Raw genomic sequence first — 24,470 nt, 5'->3', positions numbered from 1 at the left:
AAAAGAATGGGAATGGGTGGGTAGGGAAGTGGGGGGCGCTATGGGGGACTTTTGGGATAGCATTGGAAATGTAATTGAGGAAAAAATGTAATAAAAATATTAAAAATTAAAAAAAAGAAATAATTTTATAATACAAAGGGATGTGAAATAGACAAATGCAAAACAACAACAACAACAACAACACCCAAATATAGCTTACCCTGGCATGTCTGAGGCCCTGAATCGAATTTTCAGCATTAAAACTAAACAGCATAGTCAAACTTTCTTTGCTCTGGCTACCTGAGAGCCTGAGATACGGGGAGCACAAGATCAAAACCCGCCTGGGTTAGACAGTGACTTCCATCCAGGGCAGCCTGAGCAACTTAGAGAGACCCTGACTCAAAAAAGCAGAGGTGAGGTGCGATGGGGAAACGGGCCTGTAGCTCAGTAGGACAAAGCTTTCCAGGAATGCACAAGGCTTGGGGTAGAAACCCCAGAGCTTCTAATTGTTTTCCTCCTTAAAGAAATTCCAGGCCAGGGCTGAGTAGAGGGCTTAGTGGATAAAGCGCAAGCAGGGAGTGAAGGAGCATGCCTGCAAGCTTCTGTCTTGTCTACTCTCTTCTCTCTTGCAGGCTAGTCCTTTCCCTTACATCTTTCACTCTTCGGAAGTAGGCCATGTTGGAAAAGGCTCTAAGAAGAGGTCCACATGATGACTAATTGAGGCCCTAGCCAACTGCCCACAGGGAGCTAAAAGCCTTCCCAGAAACCACAAGTCCCAGTCTGGAAGCAGATTATCTAGTGTCAGGTGTGCGGGAGACTAGATATTTGGATGACTGCCTGACTCTAGCCTCCTGAGAGACCCTTGAGCAAAGACCACCCAGCCAGGCTGCCACCGTGCAGGGAGCAAGCGCTTGCTGCCTGACAAGATGCTAAGTTGGAGAGTAATGTGTTATGGATCACCAGATAACAGATAAGTGATTCTTAAGATGATCTGTAGGTTCGATGGAATTCCATTCAAAAATCCCTGAGTTCTTTTCTTTGGCTTTATTTTTTTTCTGAGCAAGTTGGCTTCAAGATTTGCATAGAAATAAAGAGTCAAGAATAGCTGACATAATCCTGAATAGTAATAAGGTATAAGCTATCATCAGAGTTAACGTTAATTCAGTGGCTGCAGCTTTACTTGCTGTCATCAAGCCCTTCTCTAAGCTGATGTGAATAAGACACATCAATTCCCTATTCCCAGAGATAGGAGATCAAGTAGGCTCAGAATAGCAAGAACAAGCTAACGTCTATAATGAAACAGAGAGTAAAGGCAGCTTCAAACTCAAACGTTGGGAGAGCCAAATGACATGAACCTGGTGTCATTCTAGCTCCTGCTTGGTTGGGATCATCAATACTGAGAGCCAGAGAACCCAGCTCACCCCTTAACTGAGGGGATCCCCGAAACCTGGAAACCTTGGTGGGATAATCTGACAAAGGCAGGGGAAGCTGGAGGACTGGTTTGTTTGACTCTGAGGTGCAGTCATAGAATTAGCCTAGTGGGGGCACTAGAGTACATTTGATTACTCAAAAACTGAGAGGCTAGGACAAAAATAGGAAGATCATGAGTTTGAGGCCATCCTGGGTGACCCAGGGAGACACTGTCTCAGAGAAGCCAACCCAAACCCAACTTAAAGCAAAACACCATGGACAAGAACTGACCAATGGCTGGATCCTACTTCTGAAACAGCCCAGCTGGAGAGAAATCTCTGAGTAGAGCTTACTTGACCACACCAAAGACAAAGGACAGAGATTAAACCCCACTGACAATGGGCAGGTGTGCAAAGAAAACTAAGTTAAATCCTGGAGGCAAAGGAAGAGGCTGAAGTAGTGAAGGGGACAAGGAAGAGCTGGACAAGAGCTGAGGAGGGACGTTAGAGCAGGGATTTCAATAACACTTAGTGATTTTTTTGGAATGATAAACTGATAGGAAAGTCCATTTTCTCCTGGCTCATGTTCTCCTAACCACAGTCAGAGGTTCTGTGTGCCTCTCCATAACATTCTGAGAATAAGCAAGTGTAGAAGCATGCGTGTGTGCTACATGTATATATGTGTGGGCACATGTATATATGTGTGTATATGTGTATGTATATGTATTTATGTGTGTGTACATGTATGCACATATAAAGATGTGTGTGGTGCATGTGTATATGCATGGGCATGTGTATATATGTATATGTGTGTACATTTGCATGCATGCATATAAATATGTGTATATGGTACATGTGTATAAAGTATGCATATGTATGTGTATATGTGTATGTTAATGTATGTATATGCCTGTTTATATGTGTGTGTGTATTTTATCCTGATATTTTTCACACCTTGTTTTCCTTTGCACACTAAGATCCATGCTCCTTTGTGTGTGTGTGTGTGTGTGGACTGGGATGGAACTCAGGATACCCGGTGCATGCTGGGCAAGTGCTCAGCCACTAAGGTCCACTTCTAGCTCTGTGCTACTTTTATAATTAGCAAAAAAAGATGTTTTCCCTTTGGTTTGAATAAGGTGAACAATCAATAGACAGAGTCATTTTATACAAGTCCATTGTACCTGTCCACACCAAAGCCACATGTCCCTAGTTCACATGAAGACTTTGGCTACAGAAGAAAGGAACACAAGGCTGCCTGTCCCTTGCCATTCTTCTTGCTCTCTACCAGGGCTGGTCCACACTCAAGCTAGGCAGAACACAGATCCAGAAGCCCCATGGGTAGAAGCCTCTGTCATAGCCCTTAAGGGTTCCCTGGCAGCCAGGGCCTACCTCAGAGTTTGGAGGCACCGCGAACTGGGAAGGCAGGCTAATGTCACTCAACTTGCATTCTGTTGAGAAGGTCACCGAGTAGGGCAGGGGGTTCTCCAACTTGATGGAGGCTGATACACTCTGGCGAACTGGGCTTGTCATCTGGATGGTTTTTATAATGCCAGAAGGGGTGACCCTGAAGCTCACAGTATAGTACAAGAACTCGTTGGTCACCTCGTTCCGGAAGATCACCTGCGTTCACAGGGTGAGTGGGAAGAAGCAGGGGAGAGCAGAGGTTAGCCCAGGGTCCTCTGTCCATACCCAGGCTCCCCTGCTGCCTGAGAGCCTTGCTGGGCACATGGTGTAAGGTAATAGGGTGGCATGACCTGCCAGTCTGATCCCTGCCAGGCAGCCTTTCTCTTTAGGGTCTGTAGTCCAGCTTTTTTTTTTTTTTTTTTTTTTTTCAGGCAAGAGATGATTTAAAAATCTTGGTTTGTGTCAGAAGACATTTTTTTTCCCCTCGAGACAGGGTTTCTCTGTATAGTCCTGGCTGTCCTGGAACTCACTCTGTAGACCAGCCTGGCCCCGAACTCAGAAATCCGTCTGCCTCTGCCTCCCAAGTGCTGGGATTAAAGGTGTGTGTCACCACGTCCGGCTTTAGAAGACACTTTGGAGCAGCTTGGCCCATTGTTAGCATTTTGCCAGTAGGGGCAGCTAGGCAACCCCAAAGAACAAGCAAGACCTCAGCCCTTCAAGCTGGGGTGAGCCTTACGCCTACTGCTGTTGCGCCCAGAGCTGTCAGTGAGAATGGCGTCACTGACAGACAGTGTCTGGTGCTTGCTGGGGGATTCGTGTTTGCCCAGATACACACAATTCCACAATGCATCTGCAACGCCATCGCCCTTTATAGACATGGGAATGGAAGCGTAGCAAAGCTTAGTGTCTCGGCCAAGATCACGTGTCCAAAGAAGTATCTTGCATGGAGAGATGTCAGGGCTCACCTGTGACTGCTCTATGCAGCCCTCTCCCCCTATGGCTGACTCTGGTCATCTGCCAAGAATCCTTTTCCCTGGAGAGAGGGGGAAGCTGGCCCTGTGTGCTTGTTGGTCATTCATAAAGAGAAACTTCAAACACATTTCTTTTGAGACGGGGTCTTATATAGCTCAGGTTAGTACCCAACTCTAGAGGCAGACCCCAAATGCCTACTCCTGCCTCTACCTCCTAAGTGCTGGGATTTCAGGTTTCATGCCTGGATTTTATGCAGTTGATTTTGTAAAGTAGAGTCTACTCAAGCTTTTGCTCTTTTTAACACATTGAATCATCAATCTTATTATTACTAGGTGGCAATTTTATTTATACAGTCTCGCTTTTACATTCTCTCTCTCTCTCTCTCTCTCTCTTTTAAAATGATTTATTTATTATTATACATAAGTACACTGTAGCTGACTTCAGATGCACCAGAAGAGGGCGTCAGATCTCATTACTGGTGGTTGTGAGCCACCATGTGGTTGCTGGAATTTGAACTCAGGACTTTTGGAGGAGCAGTCAGTGCTCTTACCCACTGAGCCATTTCACTAGCCCCCTTACATACACTCTTTTAAAGGCTTTAAGTGTATACTTTAAAATCTTTCACTTTGTGATTCCATCACTAATAATAGCTTCAAAAACTACATCTAAACAAACAAACAAACAAACAAACAAACAAACACTCAAGCCTCCAGGCCTGACTCCTGTGATTATGAATCTATACACACCTCTCTGCTTCAAAGCACTTCTCTCATTTGAAAGTTACACATTGATAGAATGAAGTCTGTCTCCTCCACTAGACTGTGCTTCTTGAGAACAGAGCTTGGCTTTGGCCATTGCTGTATTGCTAGCACATAGCACTGAACGTGGCTATGTGCTCAATGGATACCTAAATAAATGACTGGATTAGGCAACATAGAACATAGTCAACCCTATGGGGCACAGGCACTGTGCCTGGAGGACAGCATCTGCTGTTCTTTAACACCCCAGGACCAAACTTCCGTGTTTTGGGGAGGCGCCTTGGACGTGGCAATACCTTTGCAGTGTACAGTCCCTCCTTGTAGGAAAAGAAGTTCAGCTTGTAGTCTTTCTTGGAGCCAGACAGAACATCAATGTAATCAAGGCCCTTCAGGGTGACACTTAGGTCTGTCTTCTCTGGTTTCAATATTTCCACAATGACCCGGAATCTGGAGCAGTACAGGAGAGGAGAGAGGCAATGAGAAAGGACAAGAGACACTAAGAGACAGCGAAACTGTCGAAAGATGGGAGGGAAAGGGGCTGTGTCTACTTTTCCTTTCATGAAGATTGTGTGGGTCTGTGGTTCCAGTCTTTGTTCTGTCACTAAGAATGACAGCAACTGCCATTTATTGAGCCTGGTACCCAGCAGTCCCTCTCTCTGTTATTTACAGATATTCAGCTGACACAATGTCCAGAGGAGGTTTGCTTTATCAACACCTCTGCTTTATGGGAGAGGAACGAGAGGCTCAAAGAAGGAAGATAACACACTCGGACGACATGCGTAGCTACTGGCAAAACCAGGGTACAGACTTAGGTCTGAGCTCTGTCTACTATGCCAAGCAGGTGGCCTCGAGGGAGATGCACTTCTAGTCTCCTCTCTTTGGAAGGAAAGGATGAGGCTACTTGTCCGTGATCTCTTTCAGTCCCTGTATTCCTTTCTATCTCCTACTGTCAGCACACTTTGAGGGACCCTCTTCTCTGGCTAGTAGCTCGGGCTATAAGACACTCAACAACAACAAAGGTGTTGGCTGTTGGGACCATCAGAACTATTATTGGGCATGTATTTTGTGTGAGGCAGTGCTTTCGGATCTAGAAGATGTAGGATCTGTAAGAATCAACACTGAGCAAGAAGGCAAGGATTGCGTGTTCATGAGACACTCGGCTTTATTGAGGACTGTGTCTCTGACTCCCCCCCCAAATCTGATATTCTCTGTAGGTGAAGGACCAAGCTGGATGGTGGAAGCCATCTGCTCCCCCACCCCCTTACTGCTCACCCCACACTCTCACCTCTGGGGCTTGTTCAGCCAGTTGCTGATTGGCAGGAGCTCAGTATAGGGAGTCTTACATGGAACCTCACGGTAGATATTGGCAACAGCTTTGGGGAGTTCGGCAGTCCCGTGCAGGGCATATAGCCAGCCAGTCCCATCGGGGAGTGGGAAAAAGAGAGTGCCCTTGGAAGAAGAAGAGACAATAAGAATGACATAGTAGACCCTTTATTAATAGACATCTGCCTGACCTGGAGAAGAAAAGTAAGCCTAACACTTCTACTTTACCTTTGTGTGTGTGTGTGTTGCACACATGCATATGTAGATGAGTGCACCTGTGTATAACCATGGGAGTCCAGAGGACGACACTGTCTTCCTAGATTGTTTCCCATGTTATTCCTTTAAGACAGCGTCTCTCACAGAAACCGAAGCTTGCTGTATTGGACACATAGAGAAGACTGAAGAGAATACCATTTGCTGCTCAGAGCAAAGACTGGCTGCTTTCCTTTTCTGAATTTTAAAATCAGATTTTGAAAAGATTCATTTTTACTTTTGTGTCTGTGTGTGGATGTATACATGGGCGTGTAGGGCCTATAGAGGCCAGAGAGGGCATTGAATCCCCGCTGAAACTGGAATTACAGATGGCTATGAGCCTCTCAGCATAGGTATTGGGAACTGAACTCAGGTCTTCTGTAAGAATAGCAAGTACTCTTAACTGTTGAGCTATCTTTCCAGCCCTTAAATTACATTTTCATTCATTTGTTTGTTCATTCATTATATGAACACATATGACATTGCATATATGGAAATCAGAGAACAGTAAACTGAATAGGAACTGCTCGGGGCTTAGTCCTAGGGCTTCTTTTCAGAGCCGTGCCCCAGGATTCTAAGAGAAATGTAGGCAAGGGGGCAAGCTACTGCCTGCCAACTGTCATGGTTCCCTATCATCCATGATTATTATCATGCCATGATCTAGATACCCACTCCTTACTTGGGTATTCTTTTAACTCTGAGCTCTAAAATGGTTTTCTAGCCACTGCCCACCCAGCTCCTTGCTTCCCCTATGCTAAGAAAGCAGGCGGGGAGGCCTCAGTTTACCTGGTGCTTGCGGTTCTCCAGATTCATGGTTCGGGGCTTGTAGGTGATCTCATAGGGCTTGTTTTGCTGATGGGCCTCCAAGGTGATGAACTCGGGCCCCTCCCAGTGCTCACCCTCAAAAATGGGGTGCAGGTTCCAGGTCTGGTTGGAACGGTTTGAGAGCAGGATGGTCTGTGTGTGCCTGGAGCGCACTTGGCAGTTGAAATTCACCACCTAGAAGAAGCAGGAAAATTGCCTCCCATGTCATCTTCCCCGAGCTGTCTTCAGGGTCTGGAGCTACAATGTGTGTGTGTGTGTGTGTGTGTGTGTGTGTGTGTAGAGGTTTCAAGTGTTTCCCATAGTGAATTCCAATGCACAATCTCCCTCCCTCCCTATTCAGCCAAAAATATTTCCTAGGTATTTCATTTCTTATTTCGGGTGGTGTTGCATGCGTTTTCCTGCAAATGTCATGACTTCCCTTTTCCTTATAGCTGCACACAACTATACACAGCATTGTGTAGTGGTTACGGACACCATGTCAGTCAAATCGCTTCAGTGCAGAGATGAGGACCTGAGTTCAACCTAACATCCAGGTGTGCCTGGTGTGGCAGGGCGTATGTCTGCAACTCCAGCATGGTGGGGATGAAGACAGGTGGGTCCCTGAAACCCCTTGGCCAGCCAGCCCAGCTGAATTCATCAGCTGTACAATAGTCACCTCCTGCTCTCCCCTGCCATCCAAGTCACTGCCATGTCTCCCCTCATCTAGGGATAGTATTTCTAATTGGTCTCTCTTCCGCAGACACCTGTTAACATCTTGTTTGATTCCACTGAAGCGCAAATCAAACATTGTCATCCCTCTACTCAAGACTCAAAGTCTTCCTGCTCCATGAGGAGGAGAAGAATGCTCATATGGCCCAGCACTCGCTGACTGAGCTATGCTCCAGTCTGTGCTAACAGTTCTTACCACAGAATTTGATCTACACAGCCTCCTGGAGGATATAATGCTTGAATCAAAAGTTGAAGAAAGAACTGGATTAAGTAAACCAAGAGGGAAGAAAGATTATTCAAATAGTGGGCATGGTATATGCAAAGTCCTTGTGGCAGGGAGGAGCAGGATGGAAGGTTTGATGGGGTGTTGAGATTGAATTCTCTTGTTGGGCTTACCACCTGCCTTTGGTCCATCTCCATGCAATGCCTACTTGCCTCTTTTACTACAGGTGGTCCCACACAGGTTCCAGACAGGGTGAGGCACAGAGGATTTCCTCCTTGGATGAAGCAGAGAATGTTTTTATAGAGACTCTCCTTCCCTATCTCAGTGGGGTGGTATGTTACTTCTAGAGCAACCTCTGTGCCTGAGATGATGTAGCCTTCTTCGGGGCTAATGGAGAAGTGGGGCTTGAGTTTCTTGACATCCCATTTAAACCTTTTTTCAAGGGAAAAGAAGACAAGAGAGGGAGTGTGTTAATATTCTAAGGGTATGCAAAACCCAAACCAACCAACTAACCAACACAACAAAAACTAACAGAAAACCAACAAAACAAAAACAAAAACCTCACTGGGACTTTTGACAAGACAGTCCCTGCTTTGACTACTCCGTAGGCTGTCGGAGGAGGAAGTTCTGCCCGAGCAGAGCTGAGTTAGAGCAGAGGTGAGTTAGAGAGCCTAGATCCCTCTCTGGGGAAGGAGTTTCTGTTCCAGAACCTCTTAGAGTTGAACAGTGGTGCACTGGCTGGTTTTGTGTGTCAACTTGACACAAGCTGTAGTTATCACAGAGAAAGGAGCTCCCTTGAGGAACTGCCTGCATGAGATCCAGCTGTAAGGCATTTTCTCAATTAGTGATCATGGGTGGGAGGACCCATTGTGGGTGGTGCCATCTCTGGGCTGGTTCTATACAGAAGCAAGCCAGTCAGTAACATCCCTCCATGGCCTCTGCATCAGCCCCTGTTTCCTGACCTGCTTGAGTTCTAGTCCTGATTTCCTTTGATGATGAACAGCAATGTGGAAGTGTAAGCTGAATAAACCCTTTCCTTCCCAACTTGCTTCTTGGTCATGATGTTTCATGCAGCAATACAAACCCTGACTAAGACAAGGGGTGGGGGTGGGGGTGGGGGAGAAGTGACTGCATGTATCATCCATAGGTGACAAGCTAGGGAATGTATATATGAACACATACATATACATGTGTTCCCAAGATTGTATAGCTAGCAAGTGACTGGATTAGGGACCACAGTCTTTCCAGACGACAGCCTTAACTATGACTTTGCACTGCCTGTTTAGATCTTGGAGGGTGGTGACCCACCTTTCAGGTGAGAGTTAGGCCTGTTCTTGGTGGCACTGGGATCTTGATGGCTCCACGGGGCCATCCCTGTGGTTAGGCCCTTGGTATGGGCAGAAGGCTGAGGAAGATTGGCACACACTCGTATTTCCAAAACAGTGCTACCGTATAATTAATAACCCTCTTGGTGCTGTAACACCGAGTCTGTATGGTGAGAAGCCCTGGGGTGTGCAATGTGTAGCCTGGTCAGCCATGTTGATTCATGAGCAGCAAGAGGAGAGAGCCTGGGTTCTGGTACTGTCTTTGTATTTCTTGGCTGTGGTATCTCTGAGCCTCTTCTGTGAGGATCTCACTACACCTGTGAAGTGAGGTGGCTAAAGCACCTCTCCTAGAGACGGGGTTGGTCCCTTGTAAGCTGCCCAACCTTGCATCCACACTTCCTTGTTGCCTCGTGTGTGGTTTTGGGGGGAAAGTTACTCAATAATTTTTCAATTTATTTATTTATTTATTTTTAATTTATTTTTTACTCCTTCTTTCTTTATTTATTTGTATTTATTTCATGTATATGAGTACACTGTAGCTGTCTTCAGACACTCCAGAAGAGGGCATCAGATCTCATTACAGATGGTTGTGAGCCACCATGGGGTTGCTGGGAATTGAACTCAGGACCTCTGGAAGAGCAGTCAGTGCTTTTAACCGCTGAGTCATCTCTTGAGCCCTACTCTATCTTTCTATATGGCATTTATATTAAAACAGATTGAGAATTGGCTTACTGATATATTTTTCTTTCTAATTCTATCTGATAGGAATGATGCCTGGGGAGTACACTTTGTCCGAATTTTCCCTCTCTCTTTCTCCCTCTCCTTCCCCATCCCTCTCCTCTCCTCTCCTCTCCTCTCCTCTCTCTCCTCTCCTCTCTCTCCTCTCTCCTCTCCTCTCCTCTCCTCTTCTCTCTTCTCCCCTCCCCTCCCTCTGTGATGCTTGGAATTAAACTCAAGGCCTTGTACATGCTACCCAATTGCTCTACCATTGAGCAACATCCCCAGCAGCCCCCATCCCCTTTAACAAGGTTTCTTATAGTCCTGACTGACCTGGCCTTGAACATACAGAGCCAGAGCATGAATTCTTAATCCCCCCTCTGCTCCCACTTTCCAATCCCCAAACACTGGAATTATATAATTTGTACCACCACTATGCTCGGCCTTAGCTCTTTTTATTTATTTTTATTTTTATTTTTTATTTAAAGACAGGGTATCACTATGCATTTTAAAATCCTCCTGCCTCATTATCTCACAATCAATCACAGAGATTATATTATAGTATTAGCTGTCTGGAGTTATTGTTGAGAGATCAAGCTGGATGAGCTGTGTAATGGGCATATACCAGGCACACACCAATATTCTTTTTCATGCCATCATGGTAGTAGCTAACACTGTGATGTTTCATATGAGGTGAGGAGATGCAGCTGTCTGCTACAGCATCTGGTTGGAGACACCCTTGCTGGTCCTACCTTGCACCCACGTCGCCCGTGTTCATTATGAGAATGCGCCGCGTGGCTTGAGTTTGATACACAACGGGGCCAAAGGGAAGATGCTCTTGGTCCAGGGAAATCTCCAGGGCCTGACAACAGCCACTGAGGAGGAAGAGAGGACGCAGGAGCCCCATCCATTCCATGAAGACTTCCTCAGAGAAAGGAGGGACTCGCTTCTTGGGGGCAAAGGTAATCTCTAGTTTACAGACTTCTTTAGGCTTCATGGTGATCGTGTGGAAGGGCTCCAAGGTGATGACCTGGTCAGAAAGATAATTGGCTCAAAAGCTGATAGTAGGCAGGTTTCTTGGACCTCAGCAGCCTGAGGCCCTGCTGCCGGGACTGTCTCAGCCCAGGGGTCAAATCTCTTATGTCACCAGCTGGGTCATCTTTAATAAGTGGCTCAAACCATCCCCTTGACTCAGTGAAGGGCAGGATCATGTGTATAAAATATGTGGCAAAGGACAGGGATCCAGCAAATGTTAATTTCCTGTCCTGTCCCGCTTTTCAGCTCTTCATAGGCATTTATTCCCTCCTCCTCCTTCCGTGGGAGACAAAACAGCAGCAGGAAACACGAAACAAGAAACATCAATCCAGTCTTTCTCAAGAAGTGCTCACTGGCGGGAGAGCATTGGGTTAAGTGAATTAAGCCAGACACAGAAAGACAAGAATCATACTTCCTCTCATATGCAGAGTCTCAATTTGTATGTATGTATGTATGTATGTATGTATGTATGTATGTATGTGTATGTGTGCTATACAAGGAGCAGGAGGCCTATGTGCCATGAAGTAGAGGTCTAAGGAGTAGGGATGGGGAATAAGGCAGGATAATGGGAAGAAAGAAATTCAACTATTGCATGCTTTTTCTCATATGTCGCATCTAAATTTAATATGTAAAACACACAAATGCACACGCATGGGCATGAGGAGAAAGCAGAGGGATGACTTTCTGGGGAGGGGACGGGAAGAGCAGGAGTGGGTGAATGGGGACAGACGAGGGCAATTGGAGATGGGGAATAAGAACAAGGTACAGTCTCTCTCTCTCTCTCTCTCTCTCTCTCTCTCTCTCTCACACACACACACACACACACACACACAAATTTGTATAAAAAAGTCATAATGAAACCACTATTTTGTTTGCTAGTGAGAAATAAGAGTGATAGAGAGGAAGCACTGGGGAAATCAGGAACAGAAAAGCAGTCCCGGGGGTTTCCTGAATGTGGTGACTTTGGGAGCTAGCCTGAGGAGAATGGCTCAAGGTATCCTGAGGTAATGGCTCAAGACAGGTCACCGTAACCATCCGGGTTACTCTCCAAGGGGCAATCTGATAACAGGCGTCTGAGGGTAAAGCTGTCTGACAGAGGCACATGCATGCACATCAAATACAAAATAAAGAGACCCAGCAAGCACACACTCATATGGTTGGTCTGTGAAGAGCTGGGACCTGCTGGCACTGAGGGTTTTCCTTTTCAATTAATGAGGAAAGGGGAGCGAAGAGTTTTCCTTCTCATCCGGGTGAATTGGTCGGCAAAGTGAAGTCCCAGTGAGACAGTTGCTGGGTTTCATGCTCTGGCTAGCCAGCTTTTTTGCATCCTGCAACCCCCCCCTGCCATGATCCCCCCCCCCATTTCTCTACACTGACCTTGGCTTCCTGGAGCTCTGGAATAGAGAACAGGACCGAGTGATTAAAGGTGAGCTGGGCAAGGCTGTTGTTGACGAGGGAAACTGTTTTCCTCACAACCTGTCCTGGCAGGACAGCTCCTAACTTCACGATCCTGTTGGCTGGGTCTAGGACTAAAAGCTGAAGTGACCAGAGAGAGAGGAGGAAGGGTAGGGCTTGTCAGCGGGGAAACAAGAGTGAGGACGCCTGTGTCCTACAGGAGCAAGGGCAGCTCCCTCTCTCAGTGACCTATCTGCTTCAGGCTAGACACACCTTCATTTCATCACTAGCGTGCTTTGTGTTGACAAGACACACCAGGTGGCAATGTCCTCCCTGTGGCTTGAGGGGAGGTGGTCACACATTCCCCCCCCCCATATTCCCCTCTCCCCACTTGTTGGAATATCTTATGCATTCCTGAGAATCTTGGATTTCTTTTTTTCTTAAACCTTCTGTTATAATGCAAATACTGCCACCAGACAAATACCAGATGTAGTTATCAGGTATCAGGAAGACAGGGTGACTATCAGGACAGGACCATTTTCTACAGATTTGGGTCACCTGGCAGGAGAAGTTCCTGGGTAATCCGGGGAACTAAAATATTCACCACCGAGGGTAAGAAGGATGGATGGTTCACAGTTGAACCTTGTGTCTGAACAGGACATGCCCTCAAGCGGGATGTTGTACATCTGACGCTTCTCCAAGACGGTGTAGTGCATTTCCTTAGCGCTTGCTGTTTGTTAGTTGTCTGAGTTCACAACACAGTGAATCTGATTCTGAGTAGGAGCCGGGATTCACTTGAGCCCAGTTTAGAAATTCCTTCCCACTTGGTATGATTAGGGATCCTATCTTGGCAGGGCCAGATCTGGGATGGCACAGTTTTAGGAGCAGTGACGAGCAGGCTAGCGTGAGCAAGTGGGCTAGACTCCGGGAAGAGGAAAGAGGAGGGCTCTGAAGCCCCGCCTACTGTTGGGAAGAGGGAGGAGGGTCCTGAAGCCCCGCCCACTGCCTTTTACCTTCATTTCTGTGCCCTTCCCTTTGATCTCCACTGTCTGTTGAGAGAGTCCATTGATTTCGAAGGGGATGAGTTCTCGGTAGCTGATAGCTTCCCGAGGGTAAAAGGTGATTGGGATCTCCAGGGTCTTCCCTGGCTTTATCACGTCCACGTTGAAGTTCACCTCGATGTGTGGGGTGTTGGTGTACAAACAATCTAGGCTGAGGAACACCAAGAGGGATGGGTGTAAGCACCAAGAAGGCAGAATTGGAGGTTACTGATGGCTCTTCTATGCTTCTGGGCTGGAAGGTGACAGATTTCCTGCCCCGCTGTCCTAGAGTCAGCGGAGTCAGCCCAAGAGCTGGAAGGGATGTCAGCGCTGACCAGAGCGTGTTCTCCTAGGTCATATCCTGAGATGGAGGTGGGAGCAGGTCTCAGACCCAAAGGCTCACGCTTGCACTCTGCTGATGCTCTGTTTCCTAAAGACTGCCTCTCAGGGTTCTGCACTCTCTCACAGGGATGCTTCAGAAGTTACCGTGTGACAAGGCTCAGGGGAATGCAACTGTGTGTTCTAGAGTTGGGCAGACAGGAGTCTGGGTCGGGATCTGCCAATCACTAGCCATGCGACCTGTGACAATGCGCTCAGGACATTTGGATCTGCCCCCTTAGCTGTAAAATGGGATTAGTGGCAGCTGCTTCATAGGGTTGTTGTAGGGATTAAATGAGATAAAGTCAAGAAAGTGTTTTGTGCCGGAGGGTGTTCTATGCCCCAGTGTAGGGGAATGCCAGGGCGGGAAGATGGGAGTTGGGGGGGGGGTGGAGGAGCACCCTCATAGAGGCAGGGGGAGGGGGAATAGGATGGGAGGTTTTGAAGGGGAGACCTGGAAAGGGGAAAACATTTGAAATTTAAATAAAGAAAATATCCAATAAAAAAAAAGAATCAAAAAAAAAGAAGAAAGAAGTAAAGACAAAAAACTTATTTTATTTAAATAATTTTAAAAAGATTCGTTTTATCTTCATTTTTGAGCGTCTTGCCTGTGTGTGTGTGTGTGTATGCATGCACTGTGTATGCCTGGTGCCATTGGAGGTCAGAGGACAAATCATCCCCACTCTACTCCCATCCCACAGCTAAGAAGACACCTATATTTTTTAGCAGAACTTCCCCTCATTTTCCTGATGTATATTTAGAGAAGGAGCCCAGCTAAGTGGACACACAGAGCTCAAGGCCTTAATCGGACTAAAATGATATCAAATTGTGAAAGACTATAGGTAGAGAAGATTAAAATATTTATTTTTACTTTATATACTTGACTGCTTGCCTACATGTATGTATGCATGCCATGGTTGTGCCAGAGGTCAGAAGAGGGCGTTAGATCCTCTGGAACTGGAGTTACAGACTGGGTGCTGGGAATGGAATGTGGGTCTTCTGTAAGAGCAGAAAGTGCTCTTAACTACTGTCTCAGTGGCTTGAAACTAAATGACACTCTTGTGATTTACTATCTAGAATAATAATTGCAGCAGCAGCAGCAGCAGCAAACAGTAACCGAGCACCTCCTAAGTCCCAAGCACTGTTCTAAGTACTGATTCCAGGTGGGTGGTCCCACTTCTGTCAAAGAGACAGAGGCACAGAGAATTTAAAAAATCTAAATATGGGCTTAGCATGGTGGTACATATCCGCAATCCTAAAACTTAGGAGGCTGAGATGAGATGATCATGAGTTGAGGCCAGCCTGGGCTACACAGTGAGATTCCATCTCAAAACTAACAAGAGAATATGCACCCCTCCCTCAGACAACGAAAGCAAAGAGTAAGATAAAACAAATCTGCTCAGTGTCACAGCTAAGAAGGAGATGATATTTGAACTTAGATTTGTGCTATCTGATGTGCATGGTCATGACGGGACACATGAGGTAATTATAGTTAAAATTACAATTAAGTTAAATTAAAAGGAGTTCTTTGGTGTCACCAAGCCACTTAAAGGCCATCACACAGGTCGATACATATAACAATACTTTTTTCATTGTAGAATGTTCTCTGTAGGACCAATATAAAGATTTGTGCACGAACGCAGCAGGCCAGGGACTGAACTAGGTCCTCTCTCGTTAGGCGATCTGAAAAGCGATATAGAGACCTGGGCTGAATTGTTCCTTAGGGATGATGCAGGCAGGTTTGATCTGGGAGATCTAGGCTCAGTACAGACTTGCTATTTACTGCAGTATAATTCACTTTTTAGTGCCCTCAACCAGCAGTTCTCAACCTGTGAGTTGTGACCCCTTTTTTTGGGGGGGGGTTGGGGGCATTCCATATCAGATATCCTGTAAACCAAATATTTACATCATGCTCTGTAACAGTATGGACATCACGGTTATGACGTGGCAATTAAATAACGTTACGGCTGGAGATACCACAATGTGTTGAAAACCACTGCTTACGCTTCTTTCCAAATCTGCTGTGTGAGGAAACAAACGGAGGCTATGGGACTTTGCATTAGGTAGTCATCTGGCACAGCCCTCTACAAATCAAGAAGAAGATGTCTAGCAGGTAGCTCATGGATGCCCATGTATTCATATTAGTGGTGGGGGCAGGGACTCAGAATTCATGCCACATGTGTTAGATTCTTTTCTGTTATTTCTGTCTTGGTAAGGTGAACTAGTTAACAGTACTTGTTAACTTGACATAGCCTAGAATCACTGTGTGTGGGGGGGAAGATTTTTACTTGAGTAAGTGTCTTAAGCAGGTTGGTCGGTGGGTGTGTCTATGTCGGATTATCTTGATTGTAAACTGATACAGGAAGGCCCAACCCACTGTGGGTGGCACCATCCCTACCCAGGTGGTCCTGAGCTACCTAAGAGAGTGAGCTAAACGTGAGTCAGGGTAAGCCACGAAGCAGTGTTCGTCCGTGGCTTCTGCTGTACTTCCTTGGTTGTAAGTTCCCTGGTTGGAGGTAGTGCTGAATGTAGTAGTAGCAAGTAGTCCTGGCTTCAGGTTCCTGCCCCCGAGTTTGTACTCTGACTTTTCTCAATGATGGACTGAGACCTGGAAATGTCAGATGAAATACCCAACCTCATCCCCCTGCTAAGCTGCTTTTGATTAGAGTGCTTCATAACGGCAACAGAGATGAGACCAGAAGACCGGAAGACAGGACTTCAACCTGTAGAATTCTCACGTGGTTGTAGAATCATCTTGTGTCTCTGTGAAGACTACTTACCTCATAGATGTTTCTTCTTTGTTGGTGACAACGAGGGTTTGTTTATATGGGGGCATCCCAGCTTGGTAGATGAAGCAAGTCCCAAAGTTGTGGCTGGTGAAGGAGAAATGGACAGCTGGGCTCACAGCACAGCCTAAGATGTTGCAAACGAATGTTGGGCCATGGCTGATCTGCAAGGAGAGATGGGCCAGGGGACTGTAGTTAGAGGCAGGAAGACAGAGTAATTGCATCCCCAGGGCAAGAAAGAAAGGACGGTTTCAGTAGGTTTGAATTAATTTGCTTCCAATTAGCTACTCTAAGCAGAATCCACGCTGGCTCTTGTTTTGTTCCTACCGCAGTGGTTCATGAAGGCAGAGCAGTTGGCAGAAATGGCTAGTGATCATACAGGGTGGGACTGGGGTTGCCAAGGAGCCTGGGTGCAAGGCTTGATCATCTTCCATTATGTTTTGGGGCCGCCACTGGATATAGTTCTGCCATTGGTTGTTAATAAGGGATGAAAGGGAAGCTGGGTGGCGATGGTGCCCCCCTTTAATCCCAGCTCTTAGAGGTGGGCAGATCTCTCTGAGTTCAAGTTCTGTCTAGTCTACAGAGCTAGTTCCAGGAGAGCCAAGGCTATGCAACAAAAACCCTCTTAAAAAAACCAAATGAAGAGAAAAAAACCAAAAAAGAGAAAAGGGTGGTGGTGGTGTCTCCTATTCTGTCTGTCAATTCTCACTGACTCCATGTCCACCTGCCGGAACCCCTGATTCCCCACGGATTGAGAGAGGCCGACTGGGGCCCTTCCGTGGCCGTGGCATCCTATCTTGACTAAATGGGCAAAGTCATTACTTATTTATTTAATGTGTATGGGTTGGGGGTTGGGGGGTGGTGGTGAGGTGGGGTGTTTGATTCTTCATCTGATACCTTATCTTGGAAAGGGTTGTATGTATACATTCCCTGCCCCATCCAACTCTCTCACTTGTTGTAGTGTCTAGGTACTGTCACAGTGTGCAGATGTGAAAGATCCTGACAGAATGTAAAAGGTCACAGAAGCCCTGAAATTGGCAAAATAGATTTCATAGTTAGCAGAACTAGCTTCACTGATTTAGAAAAATAGAGGTGCACAATGCTCTGGCCACTCCTTGAACCTGTGTGTCTGCCAATGTTTTGGACCGTTCCTTGAACCCATGTGTATGCCCACTGATGAAGCCCATTGCCAGGTGTTTGTGATATTGGTTGCTGGGAAAGAGTCGGAAAATCTCCCCAGCAACCACAGCCAGGCTAATCTGGAGTTGCTACACCTGCACCAGACTCTTTCCTTGTACCCCTCCCATACCTATTTCTTGAGAATAGACATTGTTTAGATCTGGAAATCCCCTACTCCCCCTTCTACTTTTCCCCCTATAAAAACTGGGACCCCTTTCCCCTCGAGGTCGACTCCTCTACCCCTGTGTGGGATACGAGTTGTCCCCAGAGCTCTGGCTTTCCCCGAATAAAGCCTCGTGTGGTTTGCATCAAGCTTGGTCTCTCGTGAGTTCTTGGGGCTCTGCTATTATCCCGAGGCCTGAGTGAGGGGCTCCTCTAGGGGTCTTTCAGATGGTCCACTGCTTATCTTATGGTGCAGCCTCTGTTCCAGAAAGCCTGAGGGCCATTTCCAAGGCAACCACCCTGTTGGGGCTGCTGGAACTATCCAGCTGGGGCAACATTGCCATGGGTTCTTCTGGCGTTTGAAAACATTGAATGGTCTCACCTTGATTTTGAGTTCCAGGCCCTTCAAGACACACTTCTGATACGGTTGGAATGAAAGGCTGGCTGGTTCAGACTGACCCACGTCTACGCTACTGTCGGTGGGTGTAAAGTCCAAGTATTGCAACAGGAGTTTTGGTCCAGAGAGCTCTGCCTGGTAGCTGAAGTTGAACTTGCCCGTGTTGATGAAACTGAATTCACACTGAACACATTCATTCAACTCCACCTGAAAGACGGAGAGAACAGCATGGTGGATGAAAAAAAAAAGCCACAAATCCCTTGTTTAGGGAGAGATGTTCATTGGGAAGTAAGGGTAGAGAGTGACATTAATAAGCTGGGTGTCAGCTGAATGGGACTGGATATTCCCCAAAACCCCACCAAGTATTAGGGTCCTCTCATATTTCAAGTATAAGTTGGTAATTTAATTCTTAGATCTTTCTTGGCATAAAAATCTCTAGTGTTCATGTCTCTCCCATTCTCATCATAACTACATAACCCTGGGGATGGATTTATCTGGTGTCTCTAGTATTTGAGACAGGACAACTCAGCTCACACTCATTGTATCTATCACATTCCCTAGATAAGGGAAGAGCAATAGGTCTTGTCATCCATTACCTCATAGAAGTTAATGGTGTTGACCTGGGTGGATGTCAGGAGGATGGTGGTGCCCATTCTGTCTCTGCACTTGACCTCAGCATTCATAGTGTAGCCCTCGGCCTTGACGTTGAGTGTCAGAGGGTGAGCTTTCTTTTTTATATTGCAGATCAAATTGAAGTTCACATCTCCTTCTTGCTTTGGTGTGAAGAAAATATCAACTGGGAACCTGTTCGGGGAAACACAACAGCTGAGTAAGCCAGACTGTGACAACCTAACAAGACAAGAGTCCGCTGGATTTTTAGATACACTGTGAGCAAAAGACACCCAAACCAGCACTCCAAATTAGGTGAGTTTTAAGGATTTTCCAGGCAAAGCTAGATACTGCTTTGTGGGTTTATAGACACAAGACAAGGAAAAGGCTATGGACATAGAAAAGAAATATTGAGATAACGATTTAGATTAGGGCTGGAGAGATGGCTCAGCAGTTAAGAGGACTGGTTGCTCTTCCAGAGGGCCAAGGTTCAGTTCCTAGCACCCACATGCATGGTGGCTCACAACTGCCTGTAACTCTAGTCCTAGGGAATCTGATACCGGTTTTTGGCCTCATCAGGCACTATACATATATATGGTGCACAGACATAATACACACAGAACAGCCATGCAAACATTAAAAAAAAATTGGAATTCTCAATGCCACACAATTCAAGAAAATGAACACCAGGAAGCCAGGTGGATAGAGATGAAACTGTTTATATTTAAATCCTAGAGTTGGGAGAGGCTTTAATTTTTATTTCTTTAAGATTTTAAAAAACTCTCTCTCTGTGGGGTGTGTGTGAGTGTGTGTGTGTGTGTGTGTGTGTACCAATAGGATGTGTGTGGAGATCAGAGGACAAGTTTTGGGAGTCAGTTCTCTCCTCCTACTTGGTGGGTGCTGGAAATTGAACACAGGTTATCAGCCTTGGTGGCAAGTGCCTTTACCACTGAGTCATCTTGATGGCCTCTCCAATTGACTCTACTGTCTGGCAGGCCTGGGACCCTGCCATGCATCTGGAGGATTTCAGTTCAGTTTTACTCACCTGGACAGTGGCGGGATCCAGCCTTCCATGGGGCATACAATGAGGCTGTTGTTGAATCCTTCAGAATAGCGGGAGTTGTCCTGGAAGGCGAAATTGAACCCTTGCTCCTCCTTGTTGATGATCTTTACTGTCTCTCGGGCTTCTCTGCCTGGGGAGGAAACGCCATCCCTCAGCAAGGGCCTCTCTCGTGCTCAGTGAGGTGTTGTAGCAGACGGTGCCCCATGCAGAAGAGGAAGGCTTCACAGAACAATCTCAGCATCACCTCCCCCCAACTTTCACAGAACAATTTCAGGCAACCCCTGAATTCCTCAGCCACTGACCACTGCCTGCCTGCCTTCCTTCTTTTTGCCTTCCCAGCGACCTTCCTCCTGTAGGGGATTCCACATCATCTGCCCAGAATGTTTCTTCCCTAATTGACTGCTCCTTCTGGAAGGTGGGTTCTCTGACCTGGCCACAGCTCGGCTGGGATTCTGTTGACACCTTTCTTTTCCCATCAGTCAGGAGTTGTAAGGTCTTCCTGGGTCTCTAATGGGGAACCCCCCCACCCCAGCCCCTAACCCCTTTGATGGCTCACATCTCTATAGAGTTTCTATGTGGAGTTCTTTTGAACTTGACCTTGCATGGCCCTGGGCTCTCCTGTGGAGGGTCCTGACTCAGTATTTTGCTTTTCTCATTGGCTAATGTTAAAACATTTACTTCCCCACAAAACTTAGATTTGTCTTATCCAATTCTCTCCCTTCCTCAGCCCTATGGGATTTGAACCTATCAGGTTTAGCAAATAACTTTTATTAGCATAAATGTGACCCAACTATTTCTTGGGACATAGAGTGTGTGTGTGTGTTTGTGTTTGTATTTGTGTGTGTGTATTAACATTGAATCTATCTAAAATTAAATTTTAGCTGTGTATCCTGTATAACCCTAGCTGTAATTCTAAATGAAATTTGATTAAATTTATATTTAATTTTGGGAGAACTAACCAAATGTTTAGCCCCTATTTCGAAGCATTTTAATGTCACTTAACTCTTGACATATAGGTCTTAGGAACTGGATTTAACTTTGGATAGTGTACATTTGGTTAGCAGTAGAGTTTTTATTTTTGTTTTTGCTTCTAGGTGTTTACAGAAAAAGGGACACTTATCTTGTTCACTTTACTAAGTTATCTCGACTCTAGTAGTTTTTCTCTCTCATCTCTTGGGGATTTATGTGTACAAAGTGATCAGCTACAGCAAGTTAGATTATTACTTTCTCTCCACTAAGATTCATGCTCATCTATTATATATATACATATATATTTATTTATTTATGGGCTTATTATAGGACACTATTTGATTGCCTGCTGCTTTAGGTTAATATTCTTTATGTTTTCTCTTCAACTCTTGTTTTATTGTGGGAGGGTTTTTGAGGGTTGGAATAGGGATGAACTTTTGAAGAATTTAAGCAATGACTATATTTGGCACATTAACATGGTCATATGGTTCTTTATTGATTCAGTGATTATACTGAAATCTGCACCATTGAAGTCTTAGATTAAATCCTTCATATAGTTTGATTTACTGTCAAGAATATTATTATCTAAATAAACATCTAATGAATCACTTAAAAACTCTTTGGTCTTAGCTGGATTTTACAGTCCCACTCATATCCATATGAAAGATGCACAGAGCTATGCATTACCTGATGGTCACTTCCTTTACAGCACAGGTCTCTGCTGAATGTTACCTCCTTGGTGTGTGCCACATTTCTATTTTTCTTATCCTATGACATTCTTTCCTATAACACGTTATCAACCTCTGACTTACTATTTATTTTATTTAGTTTTTGTTAGTCTCCTTCCTATGATTGGAATCTATAACAAAGCTCCCAAGTATTTTAAGGTGTTAGGGTGTGGCTGCCAAAGACAGCCGATGGAAATGAGATCGAGAGGGAATTATCGCATGGCTCTCTGCTAAGTGACAGGGGCTTTCTGACATACTTCTGGAAGGTTCCAAGAAGAGTACCCCACTCCTGACTGCTCCTGGAGTCCTTGGTGACCCAGGGTCATGCCAATTCACAGTGAGAGAGTGACAGGGCCAGCCACCTTACCAATGAGGAGAGAGCTGAAATTGAGGTGAGACTTGTCAAGAGAGATAAGGGGGTCTGTGGTCTTGCCCACCAGCAGGAAGGGGACTGAGATGTTATGTTCTGGGATAGAGAAAGTCCAGAACTCTTCCGTGATGTCCAGGTGAGCCGGCAGGAACTGGAATATAATCTATGATGACAAGTCAGAAAAGGACAGTGAGAGGCATTTCTTCCTTGTCCTTTTGGAGACCTACTTGTATGAGGGCCATAAGAGGTGACATTTTCCCAGGTTTCCATTACCATCTAAAATGGGTGTGGCTCAATCCACATTGTCAATGTTTGCCCTGCCTTCTGGGGAGTGGGGCCATGTACCCCATTCACAGCTTCTGCTGATTATACAGCTGCATTCTGAGCCATTCTTTGGATGGCACAGCTGCAGCACAGTGAACTGAACTAGCAAAGCGACACAATGCACATATCTCTCAGCAGTCCGGCATGCAGCCCACTTCAATATTATTATCAGAGTAACCCGATCTCTCTCTCTCTCTCTTCTTTCTCTCTCTCTCTCCCTCTCCTCTCTCTCTCTCTCTCTCTCTCTCTCTCTCTCTCTCTCTCTCTCTCTGAGTGTGTGTGTGTGCATGTGTGCACACACATGTGGAGATCAGGGGACAGCTTGTGAAAGTCGGCTCTCACCTTACGTCATGTGTGTCTCAGGCTTGGCAGTAACCACCCCCTACCTGCTTAGCCATCTCACCAGCTTCCCGACGGTATCTAAATTCATAACTTTCAATTCGTGGATTTATTGCTACATATAAGATTCTCTGTAGAGCTTACTGGCCATGGAGCCCACACATATGCTTTGACTGGCAAGGCAAGTTCACATATAGATCTGACTGCCTCCTCTATGTTATTGTGGAGACATTTAGGACTAAGCCATAGACAGGATTTCATTCATACATTTTGCCTATTTCTCTGGGAAAGTAAAATCATATCCATTTGCTGTTGTCAATCTTTTAGATACAGATAGTTCTTTATGTCCTTATACTATGAGCCCAGGAAGCCCCAGATACTTATGTCTGGTCCTCTTTGGCTCTTTGAATATTCTTATGAAATCCCCACAAATACTAGAGCTTTCTCCAGAGCCAGCCAAGAGGGCCCAGGTCTATCTTGCTCACTGGGATTGTACATGTTGATGAACAATAATAAATACAGTCAATAAATACATGTTGACCATGGATCCTCGTCAATACTTTTCTCCCTTCACACTCTTGCTATGCAGAGATGGCTAGAGTTGTGGGGCTCCCCATCCACACACACCTCAGCTTTCTTCTCAGGGTGGATAATACCCTTTTCTGTAAGACACACAAAGGCCGGAGGGTGCTGGAGACTTTCCGTCTCTTCAGAGGTCCAGCAGAAAGAATAGGTGCTGTTGGTCGGGTTCAGAATTGTGAAGGTCCTGGCCGGGGAGGAAAGATGGACAGAAGAAAGTTAGGGGAGATATTGAAAAAAAAAATTCAAGAAAATATATGTAAACCCCAGAACTGTCACAGTCTCCCCATGGGGAACTAGAAATGACCAGAGAACTTCATTGCTGTAGAAATAAAAATGCCATCTCCCCAGGCGTCTAAGGGGTAATGAATGGTGCAGCTCTGGAGTTTGGAGTGATTAACTCTCCCAAGACCATATGGGTCAAGGAATGCTAGCAGCACTGTGCCAAGGTGGAGGTGAGGGAATTCCCATTTATATACATGCTAGAATTTCCCTACTGTCAAAAGCGATGCAATGGCTCGTGTATTAGTTAGTTCTCTGATGTTAAACCTCTACGGCACCCCTCGGGATGCCCAGTTTGCTTCTAGGCATCAGCACGGGTGGGTTTTTCTGGATTCTGCATCTGAATTCTTTGGAAGGACTGATTGGCTCGAATTCAAATGATACAACTCAGACTCACCGGAGATTCTTCCCACCGATGCCCACACTGGTGAACTCAATCACACGGGTATTAGGTTCGAGAGGCCCAGCGCCTGGTCCTCGGAGCTCTGGGTTGCGCCGATGACCACTGATGTAGTCCGACTCCTTCAGGTCAAAGTGACAGAATGGCAGGACGCTTCGCCCTTTTGTTATCAAAATAGGGCCTTGTTCTCCAAGTGGGAGGTTGGGAATTCTGAAATGAGAAGTTTATTTTTAATTTTGATTTTCTACTCCGTTGTCCCTTTCTTAGCTGGTTGGAAATAAATATTCTGTTTACCAAAATGTAAGTTCCATGTGAGCAGAGGGTGGGTTTGTCTTGGTCAGTCACACCACATTTTGCCTTGACTGGCACATTGTATATAGTAGCATAATAGGCACTAATGAATTTACTGTTAAATGGACAAGTGGGCTGACTCTGAGGAACCTGGATGTAAGTACCCTCTGTGTACTTACATGTGGCTGTAAGTTTTTTCATCCTATCAGTGGTTATGTAAACAAAGTGAACCCTTTGGGTTCACTCCTA

General features: G+C 45.8%; 1 protein-coding gene across 1 annotated transcript in view; it reads right to left on the bottom strand.

Annotated features, from left to right (window-relative positions):
* Positions 1 to 24,470, bottom strand: part of Hydin (HYDIN axonemal central pair apparatus protein) — a 307,836-nt gene that overhangs the window by 4,262 nt on the left and 279,104 nt on the right. Inside the window, exons 69-83 of the mRNA XM_021171126.1 lie at positions 23,928 to 24,140; positions 23,297 to 23,435; positions 22,004 to 22,169; positions 19,922 to 20,069; positions 18,864 to 19,071; positions 18,253 to 18,474; positions 16,524 to 16,693; positions 13,339 to 13,537; positions 12,308 to 12,466; positions 10,648 to 10,925; positions 8,066 to 8,285; positions 6,884 to 7,096; positions 5,808 to 5,971; positions 4,819 to 4,969; positions 2,778 to 3,008 (exon numbers count right to left, since the gene is read on the bottom strand). Of these exons, the coding sequence (XP_021026785.1) occupies positions 2,778 to 3,008; positions 4,819 to 4,969; positions 5,808 to 5,971; positions 6,884 to 7,096; positions 8,066 to 8,285; positions 10,648 to 10,925; positions 12,308 to 12,466; positions 13,339 to 13,537; positions 16,524 to 16,693; positions 18,253 to 18,474; positions 18,864 to 19,071; positions 19,922 to 20,069; positions 22,004 to 22,169; positions 23,297 to 23,435; positions 23,928 to 24,140 (2,881 nt within the window). The remainder of the gene's footprint in view (positions 1 to 2,777; positions 3,009 to 4,818; positions 4,970 to 5,807; positions 5,972 to 6,883; positions 7,097 to 8,065; positions 8,286 to 10,647; positions 10,926 to 12,307; positions 12,467 to 13,338; positions 13,538 to 16,523; positions 16,694 to 18,252; positions 18,475 to 18,863; positions 19,072 to 19,921; positions 20,070 to 22,003; positions 22,170 to 23,296; positions 23,436 to 23,927; positions 24,141 to 24,470) is intronic.

This window comes from Mus caroli, chromosome 8 (genome assembly GCF_900094665.2).
Source record: "Mus caroli chromosome 8, CAROLI_EIJ_v1.1, whole genome shotgun sequence".
Classification (NCBI taxonomy): Eukaryota; Metazoa; Chordata; class Mammalia; order Rodentia; family Muridae; genus Mus; species Mus caroli.
Note: the sequence above shows the minus strand (reverse complement) of the source record. Positions and strands in the feature narration are given on the sequence as shown.